This window comes from Myotis lucifugus, unplaced genomic scaffold, assembly GCF_000147115.1.
Source record: "Myotis lucifugus unplaced genomic scaffold, Myoluc2.0 scaffold_464, whole genome shotgun sequence".
NCBI classification, from domain to species: Eukaryota; Metazoa; Chordata; class Mammalia; order Chiroptera; family Vespertilionidae; genus Myotis; species Myotis lucifugus.
The window spans coordinates 328078-344246 of NW_005871512.1; the positions used below are offsets into that span (position 1 = coordinate 328078).

Below are 16169 nucleotides of genomic sequence, written 5' to 3' on the forward strand. Positions count from 1 at the left end.
AAGTTTTGCTAAGCAGACTGGGGGCAGAGACAAAGCCCTCTGCCCACCACCCGCCCGACCTGCCCAGCGTCCCTCTGGGCTGCTGGCCGGCTGGAAGTGTCTCTTCTGTTTGTGAAGAAACAAACCAGAATTCTGCTGGGATCATGGGCAGGCAGTGGGCTTCCTCTTCTGCCAAGGGTCTCACTTTACTCAAATTTGTAAAATCAGTGACATGTAAAAGAACTGTACGTGAAAACCAGATAGAAAAATAATCTTGATATTCCTCAAATCCTCAGGTCTTGAATCTAGGCAAAGCACACAAACACCATATGAAACCAACAGTGTGAGTTCAATGTCACCCTGGAAAATAAATGTCACTCTGAGGCGACAGTTCTTTATACAAATATTATGCTTCCCCCTAACTTCACTACCAAAGAGGGGGGAAATAATAATAAATCCAAAAATAGAAAACAACATCTTATTAAATGTAAACGTATCCTCTGGGCTCTTATATTACATATCCTACAAACATGCAAGCATCTCAGCTCAGATGTAGGAAAATAGGTCTATCAGTATTACTTATAAATCAGGTTAACCCTCAAGACCACCAATTGACTCACTCACTGTTCAAACACCATGTCAAAGTTTTGTCATGTACATCCTCAGCAAACTTAAGAATTTTAACCACAGCGAACTGGGTTTCAGTTACCCCCAGTGAGAACGACTCTGCTCTTTAACTGTCGCTCACCTACTTGTTCTCTATACCGGGGTTGAATGTTCCTTCAACAAGGAACTTGGACAGTACATTTCTTCAACCCCCCCAATTACATTCCTTTCAGAAACAAACTCTGTAGATTGAGAGAAGATACATGAACAGAGTCAAGGGGGGTGATGACTATTTCACTCAGACAGAGGGATGGAAGAGATGACCAAAGGCACCCCCCTAGGGGTCAAGGCACGGGAAGAGGGACCAACCTCCTCCAGGGTCCTGGCTTCTGTAGGTCATAGGACATAGAGTGGCTCTCTGGACTGCCAGCATGTCCCCACAGCACAAGACTGCCCTGCCGTGGGCCGTTGGGGAAGGAATCCCAAGGACAGTGCCAGGACCAGGCTCCAGGCTGGTGCAATGCTGGGCAAGGGTGATGCAGCTCCAGACCTCATATGCCCCCCAGGACTGCTTGCCTGCTGGCAGGGAGGGAAGGAATGGTTGCTCACACCACAGGCACCTGAGGAGGCCTCTGCCCCAGGTCTAGCCAGAGAAGCACTCCGGGCGCTCAGCTTTGAAGGGGAGCTCCACCATGGCTTACCTCGCTCCCGACTGCCAGATACAGCCACTCCTGGCTTATCGAGGGGACAGCTGGGCTCTTCGGATTAACTCAGTTCCAGCAAACTACTCATTCAATGGAAAACAGATTCTGAACGAATAAAAAAATTGTCTCAAGTTAAATTTTTCATTTATGAATCAGAAGGCACTTCAAAATTCCGGAGAGCCAGTGTCACTGCTCCTGGGCCACCAATCCTGCACAGGACTGGAGGAGGAGCTGGAGACAGGGCTACGTTTCTGACCTGACGGTGCCCTGGATATCAGTTGAATAAATCTGGTTCAGCTAGTTTGTCTAGCACACAGCACAAAGACACACGGATGTTTGCATTCTGAGTAAATGGGATTTTGCTGTATTGTGGCAGTTTATAAAATATTCTCATGGGTCTGATATTTGACTCGAAGTAAAATTCGAAAAATCATAACGGTACATTTAAGAGGTCACAATGTGAGAGGCAAAGTACTCATTGAGTACAATTCCCTTAATCGAATCACCTTGCCAATCAGTACTCAGTGTCCATTTAGAAGCATGAGATTAAGCTGCTGGCGCTCAACTGCTACATGTGCTAGCACTGAGGACTCCACTGCCAAAGGCCCCAAGGCTCTCAACCACACAGCATAACCAGGCCTGCCTCTGGCTGGGCGAGGACCTGCTGGAGCCACCCAGAGGGCGGCCTGAGCACTGGACACCTGCTTGTCCCTGCCAGGTAACACCTTACCTTGAGAACACAGGCCAGGGTGCAACTGTCAGTCACATCTTTGCTGGGGGAGCTCAAATCAAAACCCAATTGCCAAAGGGCCTGGTTGGGAGTCCTCTGAGGTAGTTCCTTAACTCGGGATGCCTGTTACCTACTCTCTCAGAACTCAGTCCATGCGGGAAAGTATTGAAATACCCATGCATTGCTTTAATCGTAAGTCACTGTAATTGAGTGCAAAATAAAGGAAACTTGAGTTGCTTTATTTAGCTTCCAATTTCTGGGAGGCTCAAGAATTATAATTATTCTGGACAACAAAAGGAAATAAGACTGTGCTTACAGATCTTTTCTGCCATATTCTTTCTGTAGGATTGCTATTTTATTGTTGCCCTTTCTGTTACATGGATGTACACACCAGGTGTTAAAAGGTACAATACATTCTACAACTGAGCACCACTTTCTGTAACTGAACAGGCAAAGAGATTACACTGAACATCAGCATCTGGCAGTATTTTTCGGAAAAAAAAAAATGTGACTAAAATGGGTTTAAATTGATTAACACTATTAAATCACATCTAATATTTGATACTACATGATTCAATACAGCTATACGATACAATTATACAAAATGTGTTAACATCAAAGAATACAACCAAAATTAAGATAGCAAACAAAACCTATATAACTTTTTTTTTACAGGAAAATACTTTTGAAGTATGCATGTAACTGCCCATTCTTTTAAAGAAAATCTACTGCAAGCAAAGTTATCAACCTCCAGAAAAATCACACATAGCATTACTAAGCATATCCCCAAAAAGTGTACAATATGCACACTTGGAAAATACAAAATTAAAAAAATTGTAAGCAACAGGTGAGCTTCATATTTATAAGAATGTGAAAAGAAGTCCCGTTTTTAGCACTGTTGTATAAAGAATTGTCTTTTGATGCAAAGTTCATGACTTGTCCTCCTGTTGGGACCACACTTTACAAAACACCGTGTTTTTGAAACGAGATTACAGAGCTAGATAGAGTCATATCTTAGCAATGTCATCTTATTAAAGTTTTTTAAATTTTTACTACTTTATCAAAACATGTCCCTTAGGTGTGTAGGATTCATTTTTAAAATTCTTTCCTAGAAACAATATACAAAGGAGAGGCATAGTTATTCCCAAACACACTCCTGGAAGATGCTTCCCGAGGTCTAGAAGGCTCTTCTCTCTCGTCTTCTCACTGGTTGTTTTTGGCCTTTGCATGTGTTAAGATGTGAGATTTCAGGTTAGTCGACTGAGCAAACTTCTTATTACAACCATCGAAGGGGCACACATAGGGCCTGTCTCCGGTGTGGATTCGCACATGTGTGCGCAAATTGAAGTCCAGTGAAAAGCGTTTCCCGCAGCCTTCGAACGTGCACTGCCGGGGAAAGACCAGAGAACCTGCTCAGTGACACAAGGACCCGCCGCTGTGCTGGAGGGCAGCTTATTTCTTTGACCTGACTCTTTTCTCCCTGCCCAGGGGAATTTTCTAGCTGTTCTAGAATTAGTGGGCATGGAGCTCTAGCTCCGCGCAAACTACTCCTAAGACCCACAGGAGCGCCCTCCTGAACCATTTGAATGCAATGTAAGAGAAACACTTGGATCTCTCTAAATAGTATGTGATGGTCCTAAAACTTATGTACAAAAAAACAGGAAAGCTTCTGGTGCCAAATCAAGAACCAGGTCAGGTTTATTGTCTGTACTGGGAGTCTGTTCTCTTGTTCATGGGCTTCTAAAATGAGACAAAGTGTTAACTGTACTTACTCTCGTACAGTAAAATTTTAGAAGTTCCCTGCCAATTAGTGATTCAATATACTACTAACTACCCAAATTAAACTGCTTTGACCCCACAGTGGATGCACCCGAAATTTAGTTTTGGGCTTGCTCTTGAGCAATCCTTTCTCCTGATTCTCCAGTATGTCACAGAGCAGCCCTCCTGTGACAGGACACCAGGCCATCTCTCCCTGAGCTAGAGCTGCCTGCCTACACTCGAGGTTGGGGGGGGGAGTATTATACAAACTCCAAACACTGGCTCTACCTGAAAGGGCTTCTCTCCAGTATGAACCAGTTGGTGCCGTTTTAGTTTTGAGCTCTCAACAAAAGCTTTGCCACACTCTGCACAGACGTGGACTCGGGGGCCGTGGGTGTGCAGATGCTTTCTCATGGCAGAGTTATCCCTGAACATCTTTGTGCAGCCCTTCAAACAGAGAGAGAAGCTTAGTGGTTCACACTGCAAAGTGCGCAAAGGGTCAACCACTGAACAGCCTTCACTGACACATTAAAACAAAACAACCCCAGCCCCATTTTAATTTTACTTAGTATTACAGCAGAAATATTAAAATATTTAAGACAAAAAACAGACAGCTGAAAAAGGCCTTATCATTTAATGTAAACCCTTGTTTTACAGATGAGGAAACTGAGGCTTAGAGATGTCTTTAAGTAGACTTGCCCAAGGTCACACTACTAGTAGCCGAGATGGGAGTAGAACCCAACACCCTGGCTTCCAGCTATATCACCGCTGCCTCACCCAACTCCGTCCCCCACATGAAGTAACAGAAGCCCTGAGAAATAAATGGAGTTAAAATGACGGCAGTCCACCACTACCTTTGGTGGGCCCCATATTCTGTGCTGCAAGAATGGGCTGTCATTCTCCATCGCCTACTGTTCCCTCTTCTCTCTTTGCCTCTTTCCCCTTCTTGACAGAGAAAGAAGCAAGAGGGTCTCCAAGGAATGGCAACTACAGAAGAAATTTATTTTGTGAGACACTAGGAAAAGAAGCAGGCAAACTGATACGAGAGCGGGGGCGGCAGATGGGAGGGTGGCGCTCAGAGAAGCATGTCCTGCCCAATTTCTTCTGCAGTTGTTGCCCAGTGATGGAGTGGGTGGGGGAAATGACAGACAGCACAACAGAGGACAGCACAAGCCAACCAGTGGACAGCTTCACAGGCAGAAGGGCGGGCAGGAAAAGCCACAGTTTTTTCACCTTTGACCCCTAGGTTGAATTTCCATTTAGAAAATGGGATTTTAAAGAAGTAGACAGAGAAGCTAGAGAGATGGCAGGCACTCAAAGGCAGAACTGTTTTCAAATGCTTGTCAATATTTTGGCCCCAGTGAATCACTTTACATTTCTAACTCTCCACACGAAGAGCATTAAAAAGAACAAAGAACTTGTGAGTTGCACAGTCATTAGAGGTGACACCTCAAAGCTAAATTTGTCCTCCAATCCTTCATTTTAAAAAATCATTTATTCCATTCAAAAATTCTGCCCTTTGTTTTTCTGCACCTGTGTGATTTTCTGTTCGTTTTACATCCAACTAAGTTTGAAACTGACCCAAGCCAATACCTCAAAGTATCTTTTTGGGCTATCATTTTATTTTAAAGACTAAATCACATTTGAAAACAATTAAGTACCTCTTTAGTAACACACAATTAATAGAGTAAATTAAAACTGTGAAGAAAATGATGAAGTCTTATTAAGCTTACTTTAGCAACATTCAAAATCATCCCCAAATTCCTATAACACACCTACAGTCCCAATAAAGTCCATGGGTGAGCACACAACCCAATGTCTAAAACTGACTTGTTAATGATCCAAAAAGAAATAAAATCCTAACATATATTCAATATATAGTAATAATAAAAAACACTGGTGCCCTATAGTAACCCCATTTTAATAGTATTTAAATTTAAGTGGTCTTTACTGAACAAAACTTACATTACAAAATATAGTCTCTTGAATTTAGACATCAAAGATTATATAGCTCCTCACTTAATCTCAAAAAATATGAAAACAGAAATAAAAAGTACAAATTTCTTATAATCTCTCTAAAACTTCATTAACAGTCTAATGAACACTTTTCCCCTAGCATTACTTACTTTATGAGGGCAAGCTATTGTTCTTGGAGCATCATCTTCTTTAATTTTTCTTGGCTTCATTCTTACCAAAAGAAAAAAAGAGAGAGAGAAAGAGAGATTTGTAGGAGTGGGTAGACTCGACTGGCATAAATCATATAGTCCCTAAAATGTTTTCCTTACAGGTCCAAAAGCTAAGATTACAATATGCTTCCGTGAAGGGGAGGGATGAGACAACTCACATTCGGAATACCTATGCGTGTGAAGCTCTTCCCACTGGCCAGAAAAGAATGCGGATGTTCAGAAAGACCGGGTTGCTGCCTAGGGTCGCAATGCTAATGAGCTGGTGGGGCAGTTTAGGATGGCCATGCTGTGATCTGTGTGACTCAAATATCTGCTCCTTCCACGGAACTCTTTAAAAGATACAAAAGATCAGCAGCCCAGATAAACAGGAAATCAGGAGTGAAACAATGTATCCAAGAGCAGTTGCTGTGATAATAAGGATGCCTTATACCCAGAGAAACAGATATGGGAGGCTCTTAAAAACATATACACCCCCCACACCCACCCCCCAGCCTGGCCCGGCCCGGTTTGGCTCAGTGGATAGAGCGTCGGCCTGTGGACTGAGGGGTCCCAGGTTTGATTCCTGTCAGGGGCATGTGCCTTGGTTGCGGGCACAATCCCAGTGGGGGGTGTGCAGGAGGCGGCTGATCGATGTTTCTCTCTCATCGATGTTTCTGGCTCTCTATCCCTCTCCCTTCCTCTCTGTAAAAGTCAGTAAAAATACATTAAAAAAAAAAAACAAAAAAAACCCCCCCAAAACAAACAAACACATATCCCAGCCCCAGCCTGTGTGGCTCAGTGGTTGAGCATTTATGAACCAGGAGATCATGGTTTGATTCCGGTCAGGACACATGCCCAGGTTGTGTGGTGCGTGCAGGAGGCAGCCAATCAATGATTCTCTCTCATCACAGATGTTTCTCTCTCCCTCTCCCTCTAAAATACAAATACTAAAAAATATAGTATTTGTGTTCCTAACACAAATACTAAAAAAAGGGAGGGGATCCACTCATATTGACAGAAATGACCTTTTAGATCACACATGGGTGTAATAGCTCTGGAAGGGAACCTAACTGCTGTAACTGTAGTGTTGGCTGCTTTAGGAGCCCCCGAGGGACTGGTGGACAGGTGGGAACACCCATATCTCTTCATCCTGCTTAATTTTTAGCACACTATTGGTTTTTAAAAAAATAAGAGCATTTCTTTAAAAGGACAGAGATGCCTGGCCCTGCTTGCAAGGGAGGGAGTGCAATGAGAGTACTGATCCCGTGGGCAGCCAGATTGAGCCCTGCGTGGAATTCCTATCCAGAGAGCTTGCTGAGTGGGTAACTTACCTACCTGCTATTTCCACTGAACCAACACTTGGTCTTTTGTCAAAACTTTCTCTCCAAATATTCCCTACAGATCTGTGTGTGGTGGAGGGGTGAGAAATTAAGAGTTCCTAGAAAAAAGATGTAAATCTCTGGAACAGGTGTTCTTTCTGTCCCTAGTTTTGCCATCTCACGTTCCTACAGGAGGATACATATTTAATGAACAACTAAGTCAATGATTCCTCACCAAGAGCCAATTGACCACCACCTTTTTATTAGAGTTTTGCTGTCATCTTTGTAATTGCAAAGGCCCTAACAACATCTATATTCACCCTTCATCTGGGATAAGGACTAGCTTCTTACTTTATAAAGCCTAACTCAGGAATCACCTAAACTTTCCATGCCGTGGAGGAGCAGAGGTGAAACAATTTATCTGGCAGCTATAACTTATCTCTAAGGCATTTGTTCAAGACTGTACAAATTTCCTATTTTACATGACATTTTCAGTCTAATATCCTCCCCCTACCCCAACCTTGTAGGTACTGGGCCTTTCTTGTACTTAAGAGAATTACAACATCAATTAGCAAATATTTTCTAAGTGCCTGTTGTGTATAAGGGCTCTGAACTAGCCTTTGTTATTTTAAATACCACTCAATCCTAGAGTTTGGTTGGGTTTGAGTTCACAAAACTAAATAGGACAAAAATTTGATGCCACTGCGCCACCTGGAGGTTATATCAAAGTTTGAAAAACTACAGTAATTTATATGAAAGGGTTCTACTCCAAATATCAATTAAAAAGACTAAATAAGGCCCTAGCTGGTTTGGCTCAGTCGACAGAGTGTCAGTCGGTGGACTGAAGAGTCCCGGGTTTGAGTCCAGTCAAAGGCACATGCCTGGATTGCAGGCTCGATCCTCAGTAGGGGGTGTGCAGGAGGCAGCCAATCAATGATTCTCTCTCATCCTTCATGTTTCTATCTCTATCTCTCCCTCTTCTTTCCTCTCCGAATAAAAAATATATATTAAAAAAAAAAGAGTATATCAAGAACCAAGCTCAGTCTTCCCAAGTATGAATGTTTTTACCTTTGATGACCCCACTGACGTGTTCTAGGTCTGGATTCTAGAGATAGCTACACAAATGTCAGTGCCTAAATTCATTAAATGGTCCTCACCCTAAAGAGGGTCAATTTTACTGCCTGCAAATTCTCTCAATAAATCATTTTTTTAAAAAAATGCCCATTGGAATGACAAAGAAGTCCTACAGACAACCTTTTCCCTGACCCACCCATCTCGGGGTCTGAATGTGGCAGCAGTGGAGGTCCCTGTACCAGGAGGGCAGGTGTGGCTCAGCTGAGTTTCCACACCCCATACATTTTCTTAGATTATTCCTAGGAACTGCATTTTTAAAAACATGATAAACTTTAAATATACACAAAAGTAAAGAGAATGGTGCCGTGTACCATTTACTCAACTCTTTGAATTTTTAAAAATGCTATTTATTGAGTGTTCTTTTTCCTTAAATGTCATTTTCAAAATGTGTGCAAGTTTAAAATGCATTTGGACAAAAAGGAAGTGGAAGGTGTTTAATTGCAGCCACTCTTAAGCTGCTTGGCAAATCACCCTGCTTCACTCAGAGCAGCGAATGAGGCAGTAGATGCTGGTACCTTTTACACTCTATTCCAATGCAAACACTGGGAAAAGGTCATCTCCCAAAGAAGTATACTTAGACTGAAAGAGTTTTGTTTTGTGAATAAAGACTAAAATCTTCACAGCACCAATTTATATATAACTTGCAAACAAAAATATATATATTCTATATTTGAAATCCAAAAATTATAAAAAAGACTAAAATCACATATTACCATTTTGAATATCTTCTTGACTTGCCCAAAGTAGTCAGAGGTAGCCAAGACTGGAGTTTTCATGGACTGTGATACTTTACAAAGATCTTTTGATCCAAAGACAACAATGACAACACCAAAGGCACTACAAATGAGACGGAATGGGATGTGCGACTTGATGCTGACTTCTACTAGTTTCACGACCTTGAGCAAATTACTTAACTTCTCAGCCTCAGTTTCTTACTCTGTAAAAAGGTATAATGCTGCCTACTTTAGAGCTGTGAAGGTTAAAAGTTGCACATTAAACTCTTGGGAAATGATAGCTATTATTATCACCGTCTGACTGTGTGTTAAATGGACCTAGCTAAAAATGAATTAATTCCTTAAATATAAATATAAATATAAATATGCCAGTAATACTTAACAACCCAGGTCTCAGGTCTAGTGCTCCACTGAACCACCCTTTCAACTAAAGGACTGTGAGACTTGAGAAAAAGGCCTCCTCAACGTGTTAGAAATTATATAAGGAGCCAGATGTCAACAAGAGATGTTTTCCGTTCAATTAACATGGAGAACCCGCTCCCTATGACATGACTGGTTTCATGCTGTCTGATTCTGCATCTGTGGAAGGAAGACATGGTAAAGATTGGACTCCAGGACCAGAAACTGTAGGAATTTCCTGGTACGATTTCCTGCAGGGCATTGAGTAAACCAGAAGTTCCAGTCAAGTTAAATCTGCAATGTCCCCAAGCTGAGATTACATTTCTGAAGCAATGATTCTTGAATAAAAATAAGCCTCTTGCCTGCAAAAGAAGCTTACTTGACTTCAGACTGGAACCACCAATTGTGCTGACAGGACAGAGGTTTCTGTGTATACAGCTAGTGTTTGCAAGCATGGTAAAGAACTATACAAGGAATAATGCTGCCTTAGACAAGTGAGACAACATTTGTTAAATGAATTATCTCCTAAATAACAGTGCATATTCATGTGATGATACTGAAGAGATTTAAGGTACTTTCAGCTCCATGATCACATTCATGTTAATCCTGTGATTAAAGTCTCAGGGTGGGAAAAGAACAAAATAACCAACCTGGGACTAACTTAAGCACTCTTTATTCTGATCTTTCTAGACCAAAAGTTTCCAAAGGGCTAACTTTAGTTAATGAAAAATGCACAAAAGTTGTCCATTTAATCAGGAAATAGAATTTGCCAGGTCCCACCCACTGACCCTTTTGGAAGTATTTACTGAAAAGACATTTCAGGAAATAAGTGACCCATAGCCCCACCTCTCAAATACCATGACTTCCAAGTGTAAGTCATTATTTGTACTTGTCCACACACTGACTGACTGACTAAGCAGTCTAGGGTCAGTGCAGCAGGAGCCTGAAACATCCTGTGGTCTGTTGCAAGTCCAGTGCAGAATCCCTGCACCCAGTATATGAAGGAGAGAAACGAGCAGCTAACACACCTCCTTAGGTCAACAGCCAAATTACAAGAGGAAGTGGATGAAGAGTGGAGGCCAGCAAAACAAGTTCTGTGGATCTTTAAAGCAAACAAGATGTGGTCTGGCCCCAACAGTTTGAAATCTGGTGCCTTCAGCTTTCAGAGTCTCAGTCACCAATTCTGGGGACTCTGGGAAATCCCATTCAGCTGTTGTCACTCACATTCTCAAAATAGGGCATTCCAGGCTCAGTATTTCTCACCACCACTACTGTCCAATTAGAGATTTGTTCCGTTTTACATGATCTTTTCAAGATACCATGGGAAAAGGGGGTGAGAATGAGCCCAACCTTATACGCTTCATATACATTGTCAAGGTGAAGCAAGATCTCATTCTGTTGTATATAAATGAAATCTTTAGCAGGTTGGCCATAACAGAAATAAACCCATGCTATATTCAGGTGATCATGTAAACACTACTTACTACAGAATTTAACTCTGTGCCAGGATCACACTGCTTGCTCCAGAAGTCCAAAGGAGTAGCTTCAGTCCCACAAGAACCTTCTCCTACAGTCAGTCAAATGAGCTCTCTTCAAATACTGTCAGTGGTATGCCCCATTTTTATGCCATTGCTTTCCCTCATCCTGCCCCCTTTTTCAGGGAGTTTCTGATTTATCTTTTCATTTTTAGAAAACTCCCATACCGCCAAAATCTTCTAACTTCTTACTCATTCTGTCCACTACTGAATGAGATCGACTTTTCTTATAGCAATTCTCACAACCCACAGACTTCCTGTACTAAACTGCCTCTTGCAAAGCTGTCTTCTTGGTTTTCTTTTCACTGTATTCTTTAGGAAGTCTTCCTTTTGATGTTCACTCTCATTTTACTAGAATAGATCCTCAAGTAACCTCCTCGGAAAGCATGCATGCTACATAAAACAAATCTTGTATTGATCAATAGCTTTGCTGGATCAAGAATTCTACGTTTATAATTTTTCCTCAGAAACCTCAAAACACTGCTCCACTGTCAGATAATTTCTTGTTATCTATTGCTGTTTAAGAAGTCTCAATCATTCTTTTGTAGATGAGCTATCTTTTCTCCCTCAACGTTTTTAGATTCTTTATCCTTAGTGTTTTGAAATTTCATAAATGGTACCTTTAAGATATCTGGTACCTGGGTCCTCAGAAGGAAGGTCTTTGGGAGCCCTGATACAGAGGCAAACCACTTGGGGAAACAGAGGCTTCTATTCCACAACAGTGACACATCCCTCCTGGGTTTAGGGCTGAAAGACCCTGGGTTTTCTGTTCAGAGAACCGGGGGCCAGCTTCCAGATCAGCTGCTCTGATTCTCCCGGAAGGTGAGCAGGGCCAAGGGCTGTCCACTGCTCGCTACCCACAGGTACTCTTTCTGCAACACTCCCTGCTCCTTCAAGAGGTCACATCACAATGGACATTTCAGTGCTGCACTCCTTCCTCCTTCGGCCCCCTGCAGACTCCTGGCTCTCTCCATGCTGTGCTCACCTACCCGAGTCTCCTCCTCCTCACCTGCAAGATCCTCTGGTCCTTCCCTGGTTCCTCTTACTCTCTGAATACCAGGGCTTTCCCAGGACTCTCTGCAGAGTCTTTTCCCTCCAAAACCTCTCCCTCAGAGAGCTGACTTACCTAACACTTCCAGGCTTTCAGCTACTCCTCATCAGCCCCAATTTCCCCAAACCACCTCAAGTCCAGAATGGATGTTTCATTAGTACCTAAAACCAAACGCTGCCTACCCTGAATCCCAGACCAGCACCTTCTCCCCATTTCCCATCATCTAAGGAGAAAAGATTAAAAAAAATTTTTTATTTGTTTTCTTTTTTATAGCGAGAGAAAGGGAGCGGGAAAGAGAAATACAGATGAGAAACATTGATTAGCTCCCTTCTGCACACCCCCTACCTGGGATCGAGCCCGTAATCCAGGCAAGTGCCCTGACCGGGTATTGTTGAACCATCAACCTCTCAATGCATGGAACAATGTTCAATCAACTAAGCCACACTGGCCAGGGCAAGGAGCAAAGCTTTTTATCTCCCTTCCCACTATCTCGTGTCATGTTTACTCTTTCACAGCACCCTATCTCCCAGGCACACCTGACTGCTTACTGTTCTCTGATTATATACTGGATATGGAATGTGTGCACCATGATCATGCCAATCTAGCATGCAGCCCACCACAGAAACCCCACCTACCCATCAAAGCTCAATGCTCTTAAGGCCCAAATCAAATGCCACTTGCCACAAAGCTTTCTTTGACCCAAGTGTCTCATTATCTCTAGCCCTGGGGTAGAGCCTATATCATATCTCACTAGATTCTGAGTACCATAAGGAAGAGGTCACTAACTTTAAGAACACATGGCAATATTAAAAACTGGCATGACATCTGCCCTAATCTCCCCCAAATTTCTAATCTCACTAATGACTATGTACCCTACAGATTCCATCTATATTTGTCCTGGGGTGGAGGGTGGCTAATATTTGACACAGGCCTGCATTTAAAATATGAATGGCAGTTTAACAGCTGGAACAATGTCATTAACATGAGTACTGAGCCTTAACTTTTTTGTTAAGCCATAACAAACTAGAAATAAATTAATGTGTATATTTTTCTCTATAACTAGTTTCACTGGACAGGAGAACAGTGTTGGAACCCTTGTTAAAACATAATGGAATTCTTAAACTCATTTATTAACATGTGGGGAAACTGAGGCTCCAAATGGCAAGAGGTCGCCCACCTTTTTGGCAGGCCTGGAGGAGACACTGGGAGACTCCAGGGCCTCCAGCTCCTTCCTACTCCGCTCTGCTCTCGAGAGAAAGAAAAAAAGGTGCCCCACTCTGTCCTTAAGACAGGAGCATCACAGATTTCTTCCTGACCCAGCCCTTAAATTTCCTGGGTGGGTCCAGGCTCCATTCAGGCAGGGAAAAGAGGACGCTCTGCTCCAGAGTTTATTAGTTCATTTCATTTTACTTAAAAGTTTACATCTCTGTAAAAACTGCCCAACAATACTGGAAAATAAATAATGTAAGAAGGGCAGAGGCTTCTATAGGGAGCTCAGCCTGTTTCAGGCAAAACAAACATCCAATGGATTCAGACCTTCCTTGCTGCTCACCTCTTCATAGTCATAGGGTCCCTGGCATGAATACCTGAACTCTTCCTGTCCCACCAGCTTACATTAACAAAATGATGGGAGTTTCCCTAGAGCCCCAGTGAATCATGAACGCATGAAATCCTCTCGTGGTCAGCTGTACAAAGTAGTACAGACCCAGGTCTCCTGCGGCTTAGCCCAGGACAACACACTGCATATGAAACTTACACGAGCAGGCCAGGGGATGGTATAAAGATATCCATTTCCAAACAAATTATGTCCAATTTATTTATTCACAAGCAATGTCATTTATAGAATTAAAGAGTATTTACTTCATCTTATTGTCTTCAAGGATCTAAAATGGTGCCACTCACATTAACAGTATAGTTACTATTAAAAATAAAACCAACTGCTTTTGTTTTCAAATGTTTCCCTAGAGCAAAAATACAAACCACCATTGTAACTTAGGCACAAAAAAATACAGCTGGCAACACTCAAGTAAGATGAAAAGAAAGTTCTTGTAACTTACCTAGCAAATTCTGCCAGTTGTTTGGGATCTGAGAGGTCAATGCCAGGTATCCCTCCAGGAGGAAGTTTCTTTCCTGTCATGTACTCTGAATAGTCAGGAGGTGAGTTCTCGCCAATGATCTGTTCTTCAACCACCGTCTCATGGTCAATATCTTTTTTTTCATCTGAAGCACACCAAAAGATGATCTTAGCTAAGTAAAAATGTCTATGTGGGCAAATACATTTTAAAAACTATATAAAGTGTTTTCATTAGCAGCTTCTTAAATGGGAGATTTATAGCCACACCTCAATTTCTTAAGCACCCAGTCTTTTTTCCTTAATCTCTTAAAATCCCATTTTTGCTTGAAGGTCACCAAAATCTTCAATGCCAAACCCAGCGGGTCTGTCTCCGAATGCTCCTTCCCAGCCTACAGGGCGGTTCCCCAGCACCTGCTTCCCTGGATTCATCCACTTCTCTCTCTGGCTTATGTTCAGCTTCTTGCTTCTCCTTCCACCTCTCTCGGAGTTCTACTTTTGGTCTACCACACACATTTCCTGTTAACCACCAACATTGCAACAAGTCTCACTTTATAGCCTTCACCTTAGGTAGACTCCTGCCTACCTCTCCAGCCTCCTCATTCTTCACTCTTCTCTCCTCACTCTGCTCAGCTCCATTGGCCTTTTAGTTCCTCAAATGCACCATGGCTCAGCGCCTTTCCTCTGCAACTCGCTCTTGACTTCGACTTATAACTATAGCTGTGTAACAGTTGTCGGCTCTTCCACCAGACTGCCAGCCCCTCCAGGACAGGGGTGCTGGTCAGTCCTGACCCCATGTATCTGCAGAGCCTTGTTCAAAGTCTGCACGATTGGCCCTCAATGAGCACCTGGCTTGAAGAATGTAGGACATCTCTAACTCATGTGTTACCATCATCTCAAATCCAATAGGGTAAAGGAATATTGATCCCCATAATTAATCTCCTGTATCACAGACATCAAATACTATTGATCATTTTGAAAAGGTCTTCTCTCCCTTTGTCTTACCACCATCAACTTAGTTATTACCTCAAGCCTGAAATGACTACTGAAGTTCTTAACTGAGCTTCACAATCATGTTCTGCTCTAGTGATGCTCCAAAAGATAAACTGATACAGAAAATGTAAGCGGATACACTTTCACTGGTGGTGCCTCAACAGAGGTATGAACTACTTCAGCCTGGCACTCTGGGTCCTATGCTGTCTGGTTTCATTTTAACACATCTCGGCTCACCCTCTATTTCTCTATGTCTCCTGTACACGTGCTCTCTATACTCCAACCAGCCATTTTCCCACAGGTTAATTCACAAGTGCCTGGCAAGATACTCCATAAGCACGAGTTCTCCCTCGCTCTAATTCCAGCCTACCTCCGAGCCTCCCATTCTTACTTTCAATTTCTGTATTTATTTATTGCTAATGACACTGCCAAAACACTAAAATCATGCTGTTGTTTTTGTCAGCCTGCTCTCCTACACTGGATGAAAAGCCCAGTGACCAAACCAGCCTTGTACAACTCTGGTGCCTAAAAGCAGAAAACAAGTGCTCCAAAAATACAATGTTAACTGAAATGTTCTTTTTCTCCACCAAAGTGATTCACAAAAAGCAGGAACACTAGAACTTTCAGAAGTGAAAGCTTGGTTGTCCAACTCTTGCATTACCTTCCACCAGTGTTAAAACCCTTGACTAAAAACCAAACCAAATTCTGCAATTAATGTCACTACCAAAAACAGCACATAGCTGTTTAGCACCCTGCTCTCTGATGCCAGACGTGAGGGAAAGGTACAAGTAGAACAGGTAGAACGTAGGTTCATTTGATTCAAGTTCAGTTCCCCTCAGCAATGGAAAGCACAGAATACAACTGCTTTAAACTTTTAGCGCCTCTTTGCCCATCACTCTCCATTTCAGGAACTCTTGTTGGTCACTACAAGGAATTGCAGAACAGAACAGCAGCAGACATTTCACTGAATGTTTGTGTGTAGGCACTAGTT

At 42.5% G+C, this 16169-nt stretch overlaps 1 protein-coding gene across 1 annotated transcript; it reads right to left on the minus strand.

The window, feature by feature from the left end:
• Nucleotides 1-2237: 2237 nt before the first annotated feature.
• YY1 (YY1 transcription factor) lies at nt 2238-15563 on the minus strand. Its single transcript, XM_023744436.1, has 5 exons — nt 15549-15563; nt 14172-14401; nt 5904-5964; nt 4066-4224; nt 2238-3405 (listed from the first exon to the last, which is right to left on the minus strand). Exons 1-5 carry the CDS (start codon nt 15561-15563, stop codon nt 3223-3225), a joined length of 648 nt encoding a protein of 215 aa, XP_023600204.1. The 3' UTR covers nt 2238-3222.
• Nucleotides 15564-16169: the final 606 nt, after the last annotated feature.